The sequence below is a fragment of the Elephantulus edwardii genome, unplaced genomic scaffold, assembly GCF_000299155.1.
Source record: "Elephantulus edwardii isolate Elephantulus edwardi_28Jun2011 unplaced genomic scaffold, EleEdw1.0 scaffold00016, whole genome shotgun sequence".
In the NCBI taxonomy this organism is placed as follows: domain Eukaryota; kingdom Metazoa; phylum Chordata; class Mammalia; order Macroscelidea; family Macroscelididae; genus Elephantulus; species Elephantulus edwardii.
In genome coordinates, this window is record NW_006399766.1 from 18647717 (window position 1) to 18670645 (window position 22929).

At 39.6% G+C, this 22929-nt stretch overlaps 1 protein-coding gene across 1 annotated transcript in view; it reads left to right on the forward strand.

Annotated features, from left to right (window-relative positions):
* Nucleotides 1-22929, forward strand: part of SLC9A6 (solute carrier family 9, subfamily A (NHE6, cation proton antiporter 6), member 6) — a 64450-nt gene that overhangs the window by 26879 nt on the left and 14642 nt on the right. The window contains exons 6-12 of the mRNA XM_006881817.1: nt 3161-3266; nt 8597-8738; nt 11426-11531; nt 11927-12015; nt 14413-14526; nt 19625-19736; nt 20844-20997. Coding sequence (XP_006881879.1) covers nt 3161-3266; nt 8597-8738; nt 11426-11531; nt 11927-12015; nt 14413-14526; nt 19625-19736; nt 20844-20997 — 823 coding nt within the window. The remainder of the gene's footprint in view (nt 1-3160; nt 3267-8596; nt 8739-11425; nt 11532-11926; nt 12016-14412; nt 14527-19624; nt 19737-20843; nt 20998-22929) is intronic.

Genomic DNA, 22929 nt, shown 5'->3' on the forward strand with positions numbered 1-22929 from the left:
CCTCAGAATAGATGCTGGATTCAAACCATGTGCCTTTGGGTTGCCCAGAGGCCACCCCTATTTGATAGCAGAACGGAGCTTGCTTAAATACTTAGGATACAGTGTTTTACAGTTAAAGCAGATGTAGGTATTTCTTCCTTTGAAGTGCAAAATTCATGATTAGAAACTTCTCACAGTACTATACTTTCCAATTATTAACGAAAACAAATAATGGTTTCTTATTAAGCACATATTTCATTTTTCCTTTTACTTGGTTTACTGTATTTGCCCAGTCTTGGTCTCTAGTTTGATGCTATTTAATTAAGGACTATAAAATATTTTTATGTAGTTTGATTGAGCTCTGACTGTAGTTAGTATGGGAGATTAATGAAAATGGATAATAATTATTCACTTCTTTCAAACTTCTAGAAAACCAGTTCCCTAAAAGTCTTCTGTTTACTTTCTGCCACCTGCATTAAATATTAAGAAAAAGAATATAAATGATTGTTGGAGACAGTTGTTCTAATTTATGTATATAGTAATTTGGGGGTATTGTCAGACTTTAAGGGCACTGTGGTGACATCATTTAGGGAGTTGTGCTGCTAGCCCAAGACAGCACCTCTCTGGATGCTTTGAGGAAAAAAGAAGGGTAGTCTCCTCCCTCATAGTTTATAACCTCTGAAAATCTGCTGGAGGGTCAACTGTGAGCCAATTCCTACCTCAATGGCAGTGATTTTGAGTTTTTGTTAGGTTAATATTTACTATTTTATTTTGTCATATTTGACTTGTTGGGTACCGTTAAGTTGGAACTGATCCATAGCAGACCCTCTGTTGGGTTTTCAGAGACAGTTAATTGCTTGGGAGAAGATTATCTATGCTTCTCCCACAGAGCAGCTGGTAGCCTTGAACCACATGCCTTCAAGATTGCAGCACAACTTCTTGCCACTAGGCCACCAGAGCTCCCTATAATTAATTGTTTATATCAGATTGGACTTTGGGTTATAAAAATTATTTTTATATTAGTATAGCTTATTTCCTCTGTGCTTTTTCATGTCAACTTCTAAACAATCATGCTATGGAATGAATCTAATTTCTGTGAATTAGGTTTAATATTTTTGTATAATATTGCTCACAGGAATTAAGTTCTTCAACTTCTCAGAGCCTGTGAGAACTCAAAATTGATCCAGCATTATTTTAGCCTTCTAACTTTGTTTTGGCTATTGTTTGAATAGCTCTAGCACAAATCTTTTGCTTACATAAGTTGGAAAGTATTTATATATATATTTGGCTGGAATCCAGTTTGGAAGTCATCTGCAGCTGCTGGATTCTACAGAGGTTTTTTGGGTTTTTTTTGCTGGTTCTGGTAAGGATTAGGGGAATGTTGACTCGCTAGTGGGTGTGAGATGATTTGATTCAGCCCATGGTGGACAGTGTTTGGTGGAGCTTCCTGATTACAACAAGCTTGGAAGCAGGAATGGCATCCACTTCTGAAATAGCTTGCATCTGGAAACTCTAGGAACATGGAGAAACAATGAATTATACAAGTGTTCAGGTCTTTCATTCATAGGTTCACTTTGAGTCGTCAACGACTCGATGGCACTTAACAATAACAACAACATAGAGAGAGCTTTGTTGTCCTAGTGGATAGAAAGTTATGTTACCAAGCCAAAGGTGTGCGATTTTAATCTGTGGCTCTCAGGCCTGGTTTTAATAGTTTTTGGTCAAACATTCTTCTAAGTGGTCGAGCACTGGTCTGTTCTTTTGCTGCATAGAGGTAACTCGTGATTGTTGTGATGCTGGACCCTGTGACACTGATGTGTCAAATGTGAGAATGGTTACCCATGGTGGACAGTGTTTGGTGGAGTTTTCCGATTAAAACAAGCTTGGAAGCAGGAGTGGCATCCACTTCCCAAATAGCTTGCCTCTGGAAACTCTATGAATATGGGGAAATGAGTTGTCTAAGGCTTGACAGCACTTAACAACAACAACTATATATGTGTATATATTAATATAAAAATATATAAATCAATCTCTCTCTCTCTCTCTCTCTCTCTCTCTCTCTATATATATATATATATATATATATATATGTAAAATTTGTCTTTTTCTTAATTCTGTAGGTATAGGCATTTGTCCTAATTCTGTGGCAGGGGTGTGCCATACATTCTTTCAGAATTCTGTAGTGTGGTGGTCACTCTGCATTTTCCTCTCTCTTCGTAAGCTTCACTATCAGTACATTCCGGAGGAAATGCTTTACAGTAGAAACTATATAATTTTAAATGTAAGCTTCCTGTTTTTAAGGTAGCATTAGAGGAGACACTCCCATCTCTAGTTATAGTAATCTTTAGTGTTGACTTGGGTTTATTTAGCTAGTGAGCTGATGTGACTCAGCAGCTAAAGTTATAATGCAATTTCTCTCTCATGTTTTTTAAGGATTCTTACATAACAGTTTACCTAAAAAGAATTTTTTCTTGTCTCCTCATACTGTACTATCCTGATAGTTGTGTCTTATATGAAATGTGGCAGCTGTGATTCAGGCCATATATATTTTCCCCAACTGGAAACGAACCCTGTGTTTCATTTCCTCAGTCTCTGCTAAACTAGTGTGCTTGAAATTTGCAAGTCAAATAGGAGTGAGTTGTAGGTTCTAGGTGAAAAATGATGTTTTCAGTAGGAGACACTTTTCATAATCTTTATCATCAAAGATTAATGATCTGGTCTGTAAGAAATTAAAAATCTGCTCTTCAAGGAAAAGAAATGTAGAAGAGAAGTTTATTAATGTTTCTGAAGAATGAATGTCTAGCCAGTCCTTTAAGGTTAATGGTAAGAAGTTGTGTCGCCAACTCAAAGGCAGGCAGTTTGAGTCCACCAAGTTCTCTATAGGAGAAAGTTGCACAATCCCCTCCTGTTTAGTTTACCACCTCTGAAACTCTGCATTAACTCTGACTTTATGGCAGTGAGTGGGGTTTTTTTTTTGTTTGTTTTATTTTTAATGAATGTACATAATTAAGGAAAAGAAAAATATTCTGGAATTACTGTCTTTTATATGATAAAGGAATGTTTATTAGGTTGGATTTCTAAGAAATATGAAATTGTTATGAAACTGTTATGATTGCCAATTGAAGGTGGTATTATTATTATTATTATTATTATTAATGCTTGGCTCTTTCCAACTTGCTAGTGACTGTTCTTGCCATCTTCCATGAGCTTCAAGTCGATGTTGAACTCTATGCGCTTCTTTTTGGTGAAAGTGTCCTCAATGATGCTGTTGCCATAGTGCTTTCTTCGTAAGTGTTTGTTTTCCTATTATATTCATTATAGTAGTTACGGTACTAGGAACCAAAAATCACTTCCTGAATGAAGCAGACTATGAATGCAAATATTTGGGAGAACAAGTCATTCTTTACTCTCCTGAAGTAATACATGCTTTATAGATAATTTAAGGAAAAAAGCAGTATGTTGCCCTTCTGCCTAAAGACAATTACTGTAAACATTCTAGAACATTTCCTTTAACTCTTTTTCTATGCTTAGTATTTTTACTTAGTTGTGTTTATACTATATATATATACACACACACGCTTCTGTGTTCTCTTTTTACATTATAAGTTGAAAGTGTTATTTCTAAATTAATTTTTTTAGTAGTTAACGTATTCACTTGGTTTGAAAATGAACATGGTTCAAAATATCAAAGCCATATAAAAAGTTTTGATTGAACATTCGTATTCTTACTGTGATTCTTATCTACTCTCTTCCTTCTCTGCCACCCCTTAGAGGTAAACTTTTAAAATATAACCATTTAAAATCTTGTTTGTATATCTTTCTGGTAGTACTTTATTTAAATATGAATAAGTATTCAAATATAAATATTCATGTATCTCATTTTTTTTATTTAAAAGTAACAGCTGTATCTATTCTATACTTAGCTTTTTCTCTCATTAGCAACATAGTCTGGAGATCTTTCCATCTGCAAGCACCATTCCTTAGTCCTTTTTTTGGTAGCTGTATAGTATTATGTGTGAATTGTACTGTAGTTTATTCAGTCTGTCACCTGTTGCTAGATTCTTGAGATGACTTCAATCCTTTGCTATCCCAAACAGTGCTGCAGTGGTTAATCTTGAATTTGCCTCGTTTCATACATGCACAGGTGGTTTAGTAGGATGAATTCCCAGAAGTAAGACTGCTGCATTAAAGGGTAAAATATATTAGTGATTTTGTTAGATATTGCTAAGTTGCCTGTCAAAGGAATTGTATCGCTTCACACTTTAATCAGTAAAGTGTGGGGGTGCCTATTTTCCTCAGGTTCACCAACAAAGTGTTTGTTACATATTTGTAATTTTGCCAGTTTGATAATTAAGAGATCATCGTTTTGTCTGTATTGCTCTTATTTAATATTTTAGAAAAACTTTTTAATTTTTAGGTGTGCCAATTTATACCTCTTTTCAACAATTGTTGAAATCAGCAAGTTTTTTTAATGATTCTAGAATCTGGATCCATGTGAGTGGAAGGTTTCTGCAGGTGGAAAATGGATCCAGATCTTGAGTATACCTTGTTTGCCCACTCCTATTAAACAGATATCCAGCCCTAACGATAGTTGCCTTTATTCTATACCAGGTCTTCCAGTGAGAGAGAAGTAAAAGCTCTTTATATTTTTTTCTTTTTAAAAAAAACTCTGACCTTATTTTCTATGTTGCTAAGTAATAATAAATCATTATTATGTGATAATAAGTCATTAACTGTAATTTGTATAACCTGATTGCCTGCCTACACAATGGAAAAGAAATTTTCCTAAATATCTCTATTACGCTAATCCCTTACATTTTCCTGGATTTTTGTTATGCTAATTCTTTAAATGTCCCTAGATATCTCTGTTATACTAATCCCTTAAATTTTCCTAAATGTCTCTGATAAACTAATCCATTCATTTTTGTGTGCAAAAATACACAAAGGGTGAAATCCTTTTTGATGAATGCCACTGTATGTAAATTAACCTCCCCACATATAGCCTAACTCTGAGAAGAATGGGAAACCAGAACACTTGATTGTGCTTATGTGAAACCTATACTTGGACCCGGAGGCAGTTGTCTGAACAGAGCAGGGTGACACAGCATGGATCAAAATTAGGAAGGGTGTACACCAGGGATGTGTCCTATCTCCATACCTTTTCAATCTATATTCAGAACAGATTATCTGGGAGGCTGGGCTCTATGAGGAGGAAGTGGCAACAGAATTGGAGGAAGACTCATCAACGACCTACATTATGCAGATGACATAACCCTGCTTGCTGAAACTGAGAAGGACCTGAGGCGCTGGCGCAGAAGTTCAAGGACTGCAGCCTTCAATATGGATTGAAGCTCAACATCAAGAAAACAAAGATTCTCACCCCTGGACTGGTTAGGATCATTATGATAGATGGTAAAGAGACTGAGATTGCTGACAGCTTTAGTTTGCTTGGCTCCACAATCAACTCTCTTAGTACCAGCAGCCAGGAAATGAAAAGATGAATTGCATTGGGAAAGTCTGAAGAGCAACAAAGTCAGTCTGGAAACTAAGGTGTGCCTGATCCAGGCCTTGGTTTTTGCAATTACTTGCTATGCGTCAGAAAGCTGGACAATGACTAGGGAGGATAGAAGGAGAATTGATGCCTTTGAGATGTGGTGCTAGAGAAGATTAATGAATATACCATGGAATGCCAGGAGAACAAACAGAGTCGTCCTGGAGATGAAAGCAGGCTGCTCCTAGGAAGGCAAGGATTCGGAGGCTCTGTCCATACTTTTGGGCATGCTGCAAAGAGGGACCAGTCCTTCGAGAGGGACAGCAGTTTTGGGAGGGTGGAAGAACAGAGCAAGTGAGGAAGACTCTCGATGAGATGGATTGATTCAGTGACTGGGGTAATAGGGTAAGTGTGTCAGAGATAGGGTAAGTGTGTCAGAGGCAATAAGATTGGCACATGATAGGGCAGGGTTCAGAGCTGTTAAACATAAGGTCACTATGATTAGCAAGTGATTTGACAGCACATAACAACAGCAATAAATAGGGAGACTTTTTTCCCAGCTGTTTATAGCTAATGTAAATTTAAGAGCTAAAACCAAAAGACTAAGTCATATTTGTATCAGACATAAATATCCTCAGTGATGATAGATGCAGCATGAAAGTTTTATTTATTATTTGTGGTAGGAAGAAATGACTACTCTAACTTGCATGTTATAAAAAATTAATGAGGCTCCAAAGATTGTTGACGTTTCTGAACATAGGTGCACGGAAGGCCACCAGTACTACCAAGTGAAGAGAAGAAGAAGGAACAGCCAGTAGCTCTGAGCTCCCAACTCCTTATCTTGGCAAATTATACTACTTAATTATCTTATTAAGTATTCCTTTCTCCTCGCTCCAATGAATTAAGAGTCAGTTAAATAGCTGTTCTGTTCTTATCTGTAGCTGATGTACCCTGTGCCTTTTAGCTTTTCCATTAATAAAATAACAATCTTGCAACTTTAAAAACAGTTGGCTAGCCTTAATGGGATGAAACTCTTTGGAAGATTTTGAGCTTGGGAAAACACATGACAGTGTTGGTGAAAAATGCATTAAAGAAAAAAAAAATGCCCCTCTTGTTTCTCACAAAAGGACATGCGCATCCTTCTATTGCAGCTTTTCTTAGGATTTTGTAAGGTAATGGAACCTTCTGGAAAACTATTTGAGTGACTCTTTTCTCATTTCTTCTAAGGATTGTACACAAGCAGTACCATTCAAGAAGCACAAGAGAGAGATTAATTCATTATGTACTCTGATGGAGCTCTTGGAGAGGGCTTATATCCAGAGCGTACCCTAAAAAGGCACATTGGTAGCTATGATGTGTCTTAATGGAATTGAAAGCTCAGCAGTACACTCATCACTGGCTTTCATTTTCCTTTGATGTGTTTTAAAGGACGTTTCATATTGTAGTAAGAGTCCATTTCCAGCCAGCATTCTGAAAAACGTGGTTCAGGAAAGGGAGGATTGTTGACTGTCTTTTCTTTTCTCCAGCCAGCTGCCATATTGTCACATTTTAATGTGTTCAAATATGATATTTGATAGCTGAGCCCCTTACGTGTAGGGGCATCCCATATTTATGAAATGAAAACAATGTGACATTGAACCCACTCCCCTTGAGCTAATGGTTTCGACTCATAGTGACCCTGTAGAGCAGAGTAGAATTGTCCCAGAGTAATTTCTGAGGCTGTAAATCTTTACAGAAGCACACCACATTGTTGTTCCAAGGAAAGGCTATTGAATTAGAACCCGCAACGTTTCACTTTGCAAACAAGTGCTTTAACCACTGCACTGCCAGGCTTCCTTATATCAGATCCACTGGGTTTAAGTATTTCAAATTTTTAGTTCTCTGACCTTGCCTTTTGAATTGTGATAAAAGAAGTTTCTGTTCTTTAAAGTAAATATATATTCAATTCTCATAGAGGCTTAGAAAATGCAACCACCAAAAATGAATGTTGGTTCTCTGCTTCAATAAACCAGATAAAGATTAGGATTTTTAAAAATCAGGTCTTACTTCTTTTAATTAGGGTTAAGTAAATGTGAAAAGGGGAGATGTAAAAGGAATTGGTACACCTGGTATACCAAACACTATTTCACTTTGGTTTTTGCCTTCAGCCAGTCAAAGGACTACAGTGACCCCAGGGAAAACTCATTATAGTCTTTGGAATGTATGTTTCCCTCTTCTCTTCTTTAATGGGACTGGTCCACATTTAACCTGAGATGAGAATTGATTTAGCAGTGATAACCACTGTGAACAGAGAGACTTGTTGGCAACAGCCATTTTTTCAAGCCATTTTTCTTTCCTGAGTTGGGTGCCATAAAAGAAGTTTTCACAGTCTGGTTTTGGACTGTGAGTTCAAAATGTAGTTGCCCTGAACTGTTACAGAGTGATGCACTTTCAGAAGTTTAGGGTAGAGGATCCAGCTGGGTAGACTAAACGTATCGTTGAGCAGGTTTCGATTCCTTGGAAGGAATAACGATTCCTTTTCATATCCCTTTTCCTATCTGGAAAAGTCCATTTCAGTGATTAGACCCTAGGCATTTGGCCCACTGAAATAAATATTCTAGGGGTTGAAAAGGTACTTCAGACTTCTTTGGTTTTCCCCAAAAGAAAGTGTGATACAGTTGAGTATTGCACAGTGTTAGCGTACAGAGTTCTATTTGCAGGCTCCTGCTAGAAAGGAGTGGGGCTTTTCATTCATTTGTTCACACTAGTATGTCAGGGCTCAGGCACTTAGGCTGTGGGCATTCGGGTACTGGTCAATCTTAAATGCAATCACAGTGCTACGTAGTGTCTTCAGTTGGAGGGAAAAGCTCAACGCAGCTTTCATATAGAAGACATTAAGATGTTCTGCTTCCTAAAATTACTGTCACTTAGATAAAACTGACTTTCTCTGAAGGTTTATTATGGGTTTTTTGGGGGTTTGGGTTGTGTGGGTTTTTTTTTTATATCTATATTTTTGCAATTTGAATTCAAAGTATCCTTTCAGGCCTCTCTGATGTTATCTTTGAAGTACTACGCTCAACAATAGTCTTTAAAGTAAAAACCACTGCTAGGAAGAGTCAGCGATCTCTCTCTCTCTCTTTCTCGTAGCTCCATAGTGGCCTACCAGCCTGCTGGAGACAACAGTCACACCTTTGATGTCACAGCCATGTTCAAGTCTATCGGGATCTTCCTTGGGATCTTTAGCGGATCTTTTGCGATGGGCGCTGCTACTGGAGTGGTGACGGCTTTAATATCCTTTTCAGTGCATTTGGGTTTTCTTTTTAACATTTTGAAGTAGTTGAATGCTGTGTTCAGTGAATGACTTTTCCTAATTCCATAATAGGAATTGTGTTATACTTAATAACTTTACAGTCATGTTTGAAAAAAGCCAAACCCACTGCCATCAAGTCCATTCTGGCTCACAGCAAATTTCTAGGACAGAGTAGAACTTTCTCATAGGCCATTCAAGGCTGTATAGCTTTACAGAAGCAGACTGCCTTACTTTGTCCGGTGGAGTACATTATTGTTGTCGTTGTGTGCCATTGAGCTGGAACCAACTCAGCTGACCCTCCAGCAGGTTTTCAGAGGTTATAAATTGCATGGGAGGAGATTTCCTGATCTTTTCCCCCATGGAGATCCTGGTGGATTCGAACCACATGGCTTTGGGTTGGCAGCTTAACTTCTTTCCACTCAGCCACCAGAGCTCCCCATGGAATGGCTAATGGATGTAGAACACAGACTTTTTTCTTAGTGACGCAGTGTTTAATGCACTGTACCACTAGGGCTCCTTGAAAAATCGTGCCATAGTAGGCCACTGCCATTGGCTACCATGCGGGGAGCTGTATGTCCCCTCTTTGGACTTCAGTGTAGCAAACGGAGGATGGGGAAGGACAGTGGGGAAGGTGGCTGGGACTGGACGCATTCTAAAGAGCCCTTTTATAGAAGGCAAATACAGTCTTCCTTTCGAAGAATCTCTACAGGAGCTCTGGTGGCCTGGAGGGTAAAGTCCAAAGGCAAGCAGTTCAAACCTGCCAGCCGTTCTGTGAGAGAAAAGATGGGCAGCCTCCTCCTCTGTGAGTTACTTACTGCGTCTGAAAACTCACTGGAGGGTCAGCTAGGAGTCAGTTCTGACTCAGTGGCAATGAGTTTGAGGTTTTTGGTTTGTGAGGGGTTTTGTTTTTGCTGTTTGTTTTTTTTGTAAGAATCTCTGAGTTTACTTTGTGCTGGAAAAGGCTTATTTTATTAATTGTTTTTCGATTGTTGGGTTGTTTTGTCTTATTTTGTTTCTTAAACAGAAGCATAAAGGAGCAATTAAAAGACTCCAAAGCCAGAACAGATAATGCCTGCCTTCCAGGTTCCTTGAGAGTGGTGGTATATCTTGGTAATCTTTATCTTCTGGTACATATTAGACAGAATCTAGGTCCTCACCTAATGTATGTTGCTGCTGTGAAGAAATTCTTATGAGACTAATATTAGTGAGGGTAGGCGGCTCTGGTGGCCTAGTGCTAAGAAGCTGTGCTGCAATCCCAAAAACATATAGTTCAAATCCACCAGCTGCTCTGTGGGAGAAGGATTTCTGAAAACCCACCGCAGGCTCAGCTATGGGTTGGTTCTGACTCGATGGCACACAACAACAACAAAAGCGAGTGTAGTGCCTCAGTTTCTTCCTCTTGCAATGCCTTGCCACACAGAGGTGGTGGTGATGTTATTGTTGTAAAGGGGCCATTGAATTGAGTTGAATCCAAATCATAGAAAACCTGTGTACAACAGATCAGAACCTTGCGTGATCTTCCCCATTCACTCAGCCCCCGCAGTACTCAAGCCCATCGTGGCAATCCCTGTGCCGGTCCATCTCCTTGCAGTCCAGACACTTCTGAGTTGGTGGGAGCTGTGCTGCTCGTCCAGAGGTGGATCTCCTCCGGAGGTTGGAATCCATCAGTGGCTCCTTGGACATCCATGTGGGCAGTCCACCTCCGGAGCAGTGAACAGCTTCGGAAACCCTCTGGAGGGTCAGCTATGAGTCAGTTTCAACTCGATGGTCATGAGACACACGGAGAGAGATTGAAGAGCTGATTTCAATTTTTTCTGACATCCATTTTGATAAGTTATTTCTATCTTGTCTTTGTAATGACCTTTTGCTTTCTTCATGGGTGATGCCTTTGATGTTATTCTACAGCTCATCTGCTCTTCAGTCGTTAGTGTTCAGTGCATCATATCCTTAAGAAAGTCTTTAAATTCAGATGGACTGAATTCAAGCTCCTATTCTGGCTCTCGTGGACAGGTTTTTTGGTTTTTTTTTCAGCTTCAGCTTGAACTTGCATATGAGCCTTTATTTGTCTATTTGGCACTCAGCTCCTGATCTTGTTCTGACATGACATTGAAGTTCTCATCCTTCTCTTTCCACAGATATAGTCAATTTGATCCTTGTTTTATAGTTCCCCTTTATGGTTTTTTTAAAAGGATATTTGCAACCAATAAATCATTGATTCCTCCTCTTCCATATCTGGTGGGGGGATTTTGAAATCACAGGGACTTACTTGTTTTTGTCAATGCAAATTGCTGTCATTAGGGAAGCTGTCTTGCATTTAGTTGAGTCGCAAATTCTCAGAGTCAGATGCTATGTGTCTGATATGTAGGGCTGGTTCCTTCCTGCCCTCTTCGGAATGTTTTCTAGCAAGCTATGTGATTCTCGTCAGACAATTCACTTGACTCAGCGATAAGAAGTCCTCACTGAAGGAGGCTACTGACTTCTCAGCAAGATGTCCAAGTATTGCTTTAAAAAAAGTAAGACTAGAGTTGCTTCATGTTGCCCCCTTCTTCTGTGTCTGTTTTGTTAGGATAATTAGAGACATTCCTCTGTATGATTGTGTTGCTATTACCTTGTTCTGGCCATACTTCTGTACTATGAGTGCATGTCATCAACCTTAACAGTCTTACGTAACAAAGTTCACCAAATTACGGGAGTTCCAGTTGTTGGAGACCGGCCTCTTCTTCTTGATGTCCTGGAGCACCTTCCTCTTGGCTGAAGCATGGGGTTTCACAGGTAGGTAACTTGTCCTTTAGGATTTTTAAACCCGCTCAAGAAGTGACTTTGCCAGTCACTTGTTCAACCAGTGCTCAGACTCAGCTAGTATTTGAGCATGCCCATTTTGGGTTTGAGCACACTGCCTGTGGCCGGGATGTCTTCTTTTGCTTTGGAGTCTAAAACAGATTTTCTGAGTAAGTAGTGCCTCTCTCAGTAAAATTAAGTCATGAATGGAAGGTTTAATGTCAGCTTATAGCCTACTTTTAAAATAAATTCTACTCTAATTTTTATGAAACAGAATGTATATGAATGATCAAATGAAAGCCAATTATAAATAATTAATACATATTAATTAATTTGCGTGTTTGGGAAGCATCCTCTGATGTAAACTTGCACTTCTTTGTCTTTTGTAGGGGTGGTTGCAGTGTTGTTTTGTGGCATCACACAAGCACACTACACATACAATAACTTGTCCACGGAGTCTCAGCATAGAACTAAACAGGTAAGATGAACTTGACAGTCAGTGTCTAAATCGGCTCCTGTCAGCACTTCCTCCTTTAACTCCAGAAGATGGGCCAGGCTCACTAAAGGCTATCAGCGCTTAGAGTGGTGGTGCCGCAGCAGAATAGCCAGCAGCTGTTCCGATTATGGCTGCAGTAACCAGTCACTTGGCTTCCTTTCCTCTTACTGCTGCCGTTCCAGTTTAACGGCTTTTGAGAGGAATAATTTGGAAGTGAATTCAGGTCTATTGCTGTGTGATACAGATTAACTTCTGATCTGCCTAGAGCTACTGCTCTCTGATCAAAATAAAATTAAATCCTTCAATCTTCATTTTAGGCACTGCAAAGCCGCTCTGTAGTGTAGTGCAGAAGTTGGCAAACTAAGGCTCTGGGGCCAAATCTGTCCCCATACCTAGCTTCTGTGAGATCAGGATGCTAAGAATGGTTTTTACATTTTTAATTGTTGAGGGAAAGTCCAAAGGAGGAGACTATATTTGACATCGGAAAAACGGTATAAAATTCAAATGTCAATCAATAAAGTTTAATTGGAACACAGCTGCCCCCAATCATTTGTTAATAGCCTGTGGCCAATTGTGCAGTAAGTAGCAGAGTGGAGGACTATTGACAGACCCCATCGTACAGTCCACGAAGACAAAATTATTTAACATCTGGCTCTTTACAGAGAAAGGTTGCCGACCTCTGTTGAAACATTTTAGAGCTTGGGCTGTGGAGATATTGAATTGTATGAAAGCCCAGTCCCATCCTTGCTTATAGTATGACCTGGGCAAGTTATGTAACCTCTTAGCATTCAATCTCCATACCTTTACAATGGAGATAATAGTAGTGCATACCATATGGAGTTATCCTGAGATTAAAACAAGATACTGTGTCTCAGGTCCTCTGCATATTATCTGACACACTGTAAACACTTGAGAAAGTTTAACAGTTATCCTTATATAAGTAAATACTAATAATAGTCTATTACATTTTTTTCATTTAAATGATTTGGTTTGGTCCTTGGGGCGTTGCACTGCTCATATGAAGGCTGCACTTCTCTGATTGGCCAAATCTCTGGTGGACAATCTCATCTTGTGCAGTTTACAGCCTCAGTAGCCCAAAGGAGCGTCAGCTTACAGTTCTAACTCAATAGCAATGAGTTTGAATTTTGGAGTGAAATATATTTGTTTTCATTTATATCCCTAGTTTTGTCTAGGAAGATTACATGACTCATTCAAAGCCACACAGCCAGCAAGCGAGGCCTCTGAGGCATTTTGGCTCAGCTCATGCTCTTAACCGCTGCCCTGTGGTTTTGAGCTGGAGAGTTCAGGCTAAGGAGCAGTGGTAGCTGTGTTGGATAGAAGGATGCCAGAGTGAGGAAGACTTCAAGTCTACTCATTCAGCAAGTCTCACCCTTGGGGGGTTAGTAAATCTTGGCAAGGCCATGATGTGAAAGTGGGCGGGCAGGGACATAGGACTAGAATGTGTAGGTCCCATGCTTAGGGAGAGGTGGAGGAAAGAGGCACTCTGCCAGGAATAAAGACGTTAAACTGGATCTTAGAGCCTTTACGAGGGAAGTGTTTTGAAAAGGCCATTTGGAAAGTCGTTTGTTGAAGTGTGGAGATGGGAGAGCGGGGGAGAAGTGAGATGCAGGCAATCCGCCAGTTAGGATCCTCACGTAGCATTATGGGTAGGAAGTCATGAGGGCTGGACTAGGGCAGGGATGGGGACACAAGAGATACTGCAAAAGAAGATTGGTTAGAATTTTGAGAAGCAATGTAAGAGTGACCAAAATTTTGGGAGAAGGAAAGCCAGTTGGGACATGTGAGATGGTGTCATGTGTGGCTGGCATTTTTTATGGGGCTAGAAATGTCATCTCCACATTCTCACTCTTCTTGCATATTTTAGAGTATGCCCTTGAACTTTACGAGGCACCCAGCTGGTACAGTGATTAAACACTCCACTGCTAATTGAAGGGTTGTCAGTGTGAACCCACCCGCTGCTCCACAGGAAGAAGACATGATCATGTCTTTCCACAAAGACTCTTGTTGTTGTGTGCCATCAACTAGAACCAACTCATAGCTGCCCTTCAGTGGATTTTCAGAGGCTGTAAATTGCAGAAGGAGATGGCTAGTGGATTTAAATTGCTTTTCTTTGGGTCGGCAGTACAACTCCTTACCCATTAAACCACTGGCAGTTCTATGGTGACTGTTCTTCTCTGTCGTGTAAGGTCATGAGAAGTTGAAATTGATTCTGGCAGTGGGTTTGGGGCTGGGTTGTTTAGTCACTTGAACTTAATGTATTTGAAGTGTCTCTTTAATTATCTTAGTGAGTTTCATATTTTCAAATGTTGCAACTCCATTTTACTACTGAACTAACCTTTCCAATTTTTTTTTCTTCAGTTGTTTGAGCTTCTCAATTTCTTGGCAGAGAATTTCATCTTCTCCTACATGGGGCTGACACTGTTTACCTTCCAGAACCATGTCTTTAACCCAACATTTGTAGTAGGAGCATTTGTATCCTTTATTATGTGTTCAAAAACTCTTTTCAAAATGGAAATTTTTATGTGTTCTTAAAGAGATGGTTTGGTAAAAAAAACCAAGAGATTGTTTGGTTGACAGGGTTAGGTCTAAATATATAAAAGTAATTTCCTGAGCTGAAAACAAAGAAAGATTTCAACATTTTTTAAAAATTCTCAAAATACTGGCATGGCATTTTTGTTTATTGCACAAATAATACTGACAGCTCCCACAGAGAAACTGATTGTCCTCTTTTACTAAAGAGAAAGGATGCTGTAGAGAACAGAATCCTAAAAGAGAACAGGCTGTACCACTGGGTGAACGACGCTGCTCTTTTTCCTTCTCTCTCTGTCTCTGTTCCTCACCTTCCCTCCCGCTATTGTCTCTTCCTCCCCCTCCCTGCTCCCTCCTGTGAGCAAATTGAGTCTAAAACAGAAGAAAAACAGATTCAAGGGAGAAGCTGGGGCTATGAGCACACGCAAGCCTTGTGAGGAGGAGGCAGGAGGAGATGGCACCCGGAGCTTAGTGAGCAGGTTGGGCCTTCAGGAGTAAGACCATGGCTCCCTCATTGTCACGGGAGAGGACGGGCTATGTGGAGACCGAGTTGGGAGGTGCAGCTCCTGTCCAATGGCTTCTATTTTTATCTATAAAGCAGGAGTTGGGATCATGTGCTGAGGGGTTCCAGACACATATGGAACAGATATGTATTCACTTATCTGTTGGGTGGTACATGACCCTAAAACAGCCACTGAAAACAAAAACGCTTGTTACCCCACAGAGTTAGCTGGGCCTGCAGTTTCTAGAGACGAGACTGTTGCTGAGTCGACTTGCCGACACTTAACAACAACAGCACCAAAGACTGTGACTGGAGCACCTGCTCCAGTCTCGCTTCCATAGCTGTTAGGGGGAGGTTTTCATGTGGGCCTTTCTATAAGGGAGCTCACTGTATGATTTTATCCACAGTGAGTGAGAGAGACGGAAAGTAGACATCAAGAGGGAAGCCAGAGTAGCTTTTATAGTCTAATCTTGGAAGTGATACACCTGCCACCATAACTTCTGCCGTATTCTATTGATTGCAGGTCAACCTGGTACAATTTGGGAGGGAGTGACAATGTGTGATACTAGATAATAGTCTTAAGGGACCATCGTGGAGGCTAGCTTCCATAGATAATACAGGGTTTTAGGAGGTGCAAGTTTTGGGAATTACTCTTGTAACAAGGGGCAGAGTGAATTGACCAAAGAGATGCAGTAGGATTGACTGGTAAGCAGTATGAAGGGCCTGTTTGAGTTTGAGGACTAGGTCCCAACAATAGAATTAGTCTGCTCTGTTGCATGACCTTGTCCAAAAGTGTACACCTGGAGAAAGGACTTGAGCCCACCTAGGACTGGCATTTGGCCAAGTGAGTGCAGTGAAAACACAGAGAAAAGCAATGCATTTAGGACATTGCAAAGAGCATTATTAAAATAGGTAGTAAGAAGAGGAGTAAAGAAAGAGGGCTGGTCATTTGAGGGAATTACAAAAGAGATCATTGAATTGGAGGCTGCAGTGAGGTAGAAAAACAATCCAAGTAGCAGAGTTGACCACTAGACAGGGAACACGAGATTATGGTCAGAGAGAAGGATGTTTGAATCGCAAAAGAAGTAAGAAGCAACCACCTCAGAATGAAGATTCTGCCAAAAGGATTAGCAGAAATATTTTTAAAATTAAAATGCTAAATAGGGTCTTTGTTAGAAAGTGAGTTATTATCAAAATGCCATTCTGCAGAGTCTTAGTCTGGAAATTAACTTCAGGTAAAAGAGATAAAATCCTATTAAAACAGAAGAAATATAGCTGGAAGGCTACCATTAAGTTAGTACTTCATATCCTACTAGTCTTGGAGAGATTTTTGAACAGTCAAATGGCTTGATAAACTAACATTATACATAACTATATATTTAACATTATACTTAATCCAGAAACAAGGCTAAATATTAGGAATTAACATTCTTCAATTAAAATCCCACCATGAAAATTGGCTCTCAATAGGAAAGAGCTCTCTTTCTAGCTCTGTTAGTTGGACAGTAGGGGTTTTTTCCTGTGAAAAAGATTTAGATGAACAAACACTTAAAAAGAAGTTTCTCGTGAAGGTGTGAAGTGGAGTCATCAAAGAACCATGCTCCTACCTCCTTGCAGTAGGGAGTTGTCCTTGTTCTTACCATCCAAAGCGGCTCGCTCCTATTATCAGTTTCTTTTAGACATGACTCAGAAGAGGCACACATCACTGCCGCTCAGCACCCTACCTGGAAAGGAAGTTGGGAATTCTCTTCTTAATCAGATGAAAGTTGGTGCTAGGGTATGGTGTCTATTTTTGCAGAAGGAAGGGAAAAGAGATACTGCACATAGCTGCTGTCCACGTGTTTCATTATTTGTTAAAGGGTACACTTTTTAAATAAACTGTTTTATTCTAGAGCTGTTTTAAACTTAACTGAAATTTTCTGAGTTCCCGTATACCCCCATACCCAGGTTCCCCTGTTAACATCGCCTGTTAACCTCTTATATTCGTGTGGTACATTTATCACAATAAATGACTCAACACATACATTATTATTTTTCTTTTTTGATGGTTTGAGTGAACGTTTACAAAGCAAATTGGTTTTACATTCAACCATGCATGCACATTTTGTTTTCTAACAGGAATTACAATACCCACAGTGGAGCTACATTCTTCCCACTTCCTCCCTCTGATTTCCATTTCCATTAACTCTTCTAGCCTCCCCTTCCTGCAATCAGAGCTTTATCCTTAGGCAAATGCAGCCCTTTTGACTGTACACAGTTGGTTATTCTAAGGAGTGAATGCCTCTATCCTGTTATTTAGGGTTTTGTTTTGTTTTTTTTAAAATTATTTTATACTGGTTTACATAAAGTTCATATACATTGTTTCCCTCCTGTTATTGTTCACCTTGGAGGCCCCTCTATTGTTTGGCTGAAAGATGAGCCACAGGGGTGAGTTTTGTTCCCAGTTGGAAGCATGAAGAAGGACTGTTGTCCTGAAGGATTGGAGCAATAAGCCTAGTCATGTTTACTAGTCAATTTTATGTATAACTATCAATTGTGTTTATAATTATAATTATCAGATGTTCTTTTCACTTTGTCTGATATCCTTTTTTTTTTTTTATTTCAAGAGCCCCTCCGGAATACCACCTCATACTTGGTCATCGTGTCTCTCTCGTTAGACCCCTCTTGGCTGTCAGAGTTTCTCAGACTTTCCTTGTGTGGCCTTCAGAAGTACCGGTCAGGGATTTGGCAGAATGGCCTTCAGTTAGAATTTGCCTGATTTTTTTTTTCTTTTCATAATTAGACCGGAGTGATTGAGAGGAAGATCTTAGAGGTGAAGTGCCATTCTTATCACATCTCATCCCGTCACATCAAGTATACATGCTTCCTCACATGTCTTACCAAAATCAGTGTTAACCTTGATCACCTGACTGAGGTAGTGCTTGTGAGGAGGCATCTGTCGGTGCAGTTCCTCCTCTGCCCCTCTCCATATTGTGTTCTTTGGAAGGAAGTCTCATTGTTGCAGTGCACACTTAGAGAGTGGGTTTCTACATAACCTGAGGGAGGAATAGCTACATACATTACTTGGGATTTTTACTTGGGAGATTTGCACATACTCCTCACTTACTGTTTTCGTCAGTCATTTATGGGCTCATAAATATTTTATTTGTGCATCAGTATTGATGCTTTACATTGTAATCCCATATGACTTTATTTTGTTGCTCAGATTCTCCAAGCCGTGGTTATTGGGTGCTCTTCCAATTAGCTCCTGTGTCCCTTTGATATTCCCTCATTAAGCACTCACTCCTTCACTTGCTAGTGCTTCACAATACTCCAGGCTCAGCTTCTCTGCCCTAGCCATTTACCCACAGGGCCTTGGTTTGCTTGTGGCTGCTGGAGCAACACTGCTTGTAGACCTTCTCAGCTGAGCAAACACATTTGCATATACTAACCTGTGTGTGTACACATATCTGCAAACATTTCTCTGTGAAACCATCTTTATTCATATCAAGCCAAACGAGAGTTCATACTGATGTCTCCAACTCTATAACGTTGCCATATGTTGTAGGTCTGTCTTTGCACTACCATCATTGTAGGTCTTTCCTCTTGCTGATCTGTAAAAATCTCCTCCAGCAGCGAAAAGCCTGGCTTTCACCACCCACCATCCAGTTGCTTAATGGTTCAACTCCAATGTACATGAGTTGTAATATTGGCCTCGGTGAACCCATACATCCCTGTGTAAAGCACTGCCGCCCAGTGGTTATGTGCACTTCCTTTGGCCTCTGCATTACAGACTCGACTCTTTGCTACTTTGGTTAGCACCATTTCTCCCGTGTGTGTGTGTGTGTGTGTGTGTGTGTGTGTGTGTGTGTGTAAACTATAAATAGTGGTATGATCTTAGATCTTATTTTGTTGTGAAAATACCGGTAACTTGTTTTTCATCTTAGATCTTTTCTTTAAACTCCTGTCAGAAAATAGAGTAGAGGCTGTACTGGGGCCCCTGAATTAACACTTATAAAACAGCACTTTTAAAGCAGGAATCTTGGAAGATAGTGTGATTTCTGTTTGACTGGAGTGAAAAGATCTTGAAATTGTTTTCCAGGCTTTTGGATACAACTGGAGCTAGCAGGAATTGTGGTAGTATTTAAGCTTCCCTTTTCTTTATTCTGAGGAAGAAATTGAGCATTTTTCTTTTTACCTGGATCACTAAGACGAATTAACCTATTGATGTAAACTTGAAGCATGGACATGATTGTCAATCGTGTTTCTGTTCATCTAATGAATTTCTTTTTTTTTTAATTTCTTATACATTAGATCTGCACTGTCTATTTTAGTAGCCTTTGGCCACATGCGATTAAATGAAATTAGACTTTCAGTTCTTCAATCACAGTAGCCACATGTTAAGAGCTCAGCATGTCGGACAGTGCAGATGGCAAACATTTCCATCGTTGCAGGAAGTTGTAGGGCACTAAGTCATGTTAGTGGCATGGAAGAACTAAGACAGGCTACCACTACCTTGACTTTCTACTCTAATGATCCTTAACCTATGAATTCTTTTAGATTGCTATTTTCTTAGGAAGAGCTGCCAATATTTACCCGCTGTCCCTCTTACTTAATTTGGGCAGAAGAAGTAAGATTGGCTCAAATTTTCAACACATGATGATGTTTGCTGGTAAGTTCCAGCTTTTCCTCTTTTGCCTACCCCAAGAAACCCTTCATAATGTACATTCCAGTTTACTTCCAAATCGAAATGATAAGCTGATGATGTGATATAATATATGATGTCCCTTTGTTGTTGTTGATTGCCTTCGAGTCAAGCACGACTCCTCGCGACCCTATGAGCAAAAGACCTGAAGCCCCTCTCCAACTATTGACATTTATCAAACTTCATAGAGTTTCCAGAGGCATGTTGTTTAGAAAGTGGATGCCACTCTTGCTTCCAAACCTGTCGCAGAATGTTATTGGTTGAGTCACCTGTGATGCACAGCAACCCTATCTATGTACAGCAGTTCTGAACCATTCTCTGTCCTGAGCCGTCTCACAAATTCTGACACACCAACCCCCATCTCCGCAGTTACTGTGTGAATCCATTTCCTCCAGGTTTCTCTTTTCCTGTGCTGTCTGTCTACACTGCCGAGCTTGATGTCCTTCTCCAAGAACTGATCTCCCCTGGGCACATGCCCTTTAAACAACCTCAAATAGAAAATCCTTTTTATAGCGTTCCATTGCCTTCTGTGGGTTGGATTTTTAATTTTTAAATTTTTTGACGTTCTAGAACCAAATCTATGATTTAGAACTAAGTTATGTGAAGGGTGAAAATGAAAGATGAATTCATATTCACACAGAATCTTGTGTGTGAATGTTATAGCAGCTTGTAGTTGCCCCAAAACTGCCAAATGGAAACCACCTATCTGTTTTTCAAGGAGACAAACGGTGGTACATTCTTATAATGGAATACTACCTAGCACTAAAAAGGAGGAAACTACTGATGCACACATCAACATGGTCGGATCTCAAAGGCTTTGTGCCCAGTGAAAGGAATCACCCTCGATGATATAGAGCAGCAACAGCAACAGATTTCAAAATAAAATAGACAATTCTTTAAAGATTCATGCTCGTCAGCATCACATACTAATTCTAATGTTCTGTGTTTTTAATGTGTGTTAATATCTATTGCCCAAGCTTGTACCTTTTAAAAACAGACTTCATTCCTCTGAATTTATGACACTCCTGCTGGTAATAAATTAATAGAAGAAATACTTCTTCCGTTCCTTTGTAGGGCTTCGTGGTGCCATGGCGTTCGCCTTGGCCATTCGCGATACTGCCACATACGCCCGGCAGATGATGTTCAGCACCACGCTCCTAATTGTGTTTTTCACCGTGTGGGTATTCGGCGGTGGTACCACCGCGATGTTGTCATGCCTGCATATAAGGTAAGCAGGAGCTGCAGAGCTCATTTTCGTCTTACATTGTAACTGTTTCTATTAGTAGTGAGACAATTTGAGATTTTGCCCAATCGAACACTTTCTGGAATGGAGCATGGTGATGGCTGCACAACACAGTGAATGGAATCAAGGTCACTGACACATCCACGTAAAATGGTTAAAATAGCAAATGTTATGTTACCTATTTTTTACCACAATTTTTAAAACTGTGGTGCATTTGTTTTAGAAAAAAAGAAAAATACACAAAAGAAAAATCAATGGTAATATCTTGAAAGATAATCTCTCCAGACTTTTTACTATAGATACGTGATAGATACTTTTAACAAAAAGGGGCAATACTAAAAAGTGCTTTTTAAAACTGATTTTTAAATGTAATATAATGTGAGCATTTAAATTAGCAAATACATTTACATCATATTTTTTTTGTGGCTGCAGATCTCTTAATTTATTTGGCCAAATACTTTTGTATTTTTTTCAAGGATTTGACTATTACCATTAATTACCCTTGTTATGAACATTCTTAAAGGTAGACACCACTATGCACTTGTTTGATCAGTTCTTCAGTATGAATTCTAGAAGTGGAATTACTTGGCCTAAGGCTGTGCATATATTTAAGGCTTGCAATCCCCATCACCAATTTGAAGTACATTGTTTTCTTCCATCTGCAGTGTATGAGATGGTTTCCTTTCCCCCAAGCCTAATCAGTACTAGAGACTATCATTCTTTCTCATTGTGTCTGTTTCTAACATTTATTTTAGCATCGTTCCTAACCTAAGAATCCAAGGCTGAAATTGTGAAGTCTGAGTCTTAAATATGTGCTGGTTAATATATTCCATTTGAAAGCGCCCTTGTATCTGTGGAGTTCTGCTCTTCTGCTGTTTCCATGGATACAGCAGCTGCATTGCTGAAGCCTTTGTAGATCTTAGGTCTGTGTTTGACTGAAACTTCCTAGGCCCTAAGAGCTACTGAGCTTCCAGAATCTGCCGGGTTCATTTGAGAAAACAGTACTTTATATTTTGCAGAATCTATTCTCCATTTTTTCCTTTCATTTTTCTCATTACTTTTAACATCCCAAAGACCAACCCACCTTAAATTGTACTTTGAGTGTTGCTAATATCTTATTCTCTGTTCTAGTTAAATCTTTCTCATGTTATTTCTGTGTTCTTTTAAATACAATAGAAAATACATAAAATTAATGTTCTTACCACTCTAGTTACTGTTTCGGGGGGGACCTGGCATTTGTAGAGTACCTACTGGGTGCTGGGCATTGTGCTAAGTGCACTTTATATATTAACCAATCACCAGAACTCCACTTTCCATGTGAGGAAAAGAAGCCCAGGAACAATTCTCAGTTATCCCACTCATGCAAGCAGTTGAATGATGGGCAGAAGAGCTGGTTGCACATCAGGAAATGAGAGTGGTGATGTTTTGGAAGGACTTAGCTTCTTTTGTTTCCTATCAGCTTGTAAAAGAAAACTCTTTACTATTCGACCAAGGAGAATATAAGTATGGTAATTTAAGAATATATATAGGAACATAATGATAATTCTTCAATAGAATATCACAGGTTAAAGTAGACTCAAACTGTTCTCTTCCCTTAATGTTCTCCATAAAACAAAACACCCATGTTTATTTCCCAAATAAAACCCCAAATGCATCTGCTCACATGAAACATAATCACCCTTACTGACTTTGAAAGGTCTTTGGCCCTGTCTTGCCTGTCCTGTAGCATACAGGCCTTATAGACTTCAATACATTCTTACTCTTGTTTATTTTGCCTCTTTGATAACAGAAGGTGTATTTGAAGCTTCTCTTCCTTCCCCCAAGGATTCTGGGGCTTCGTCTGACATACTTTGGACATGTTGCCAGGAGGGACGGGTCCTTGGAGAGGGACATCATGCTTGGGAGGGTGGAGGGATG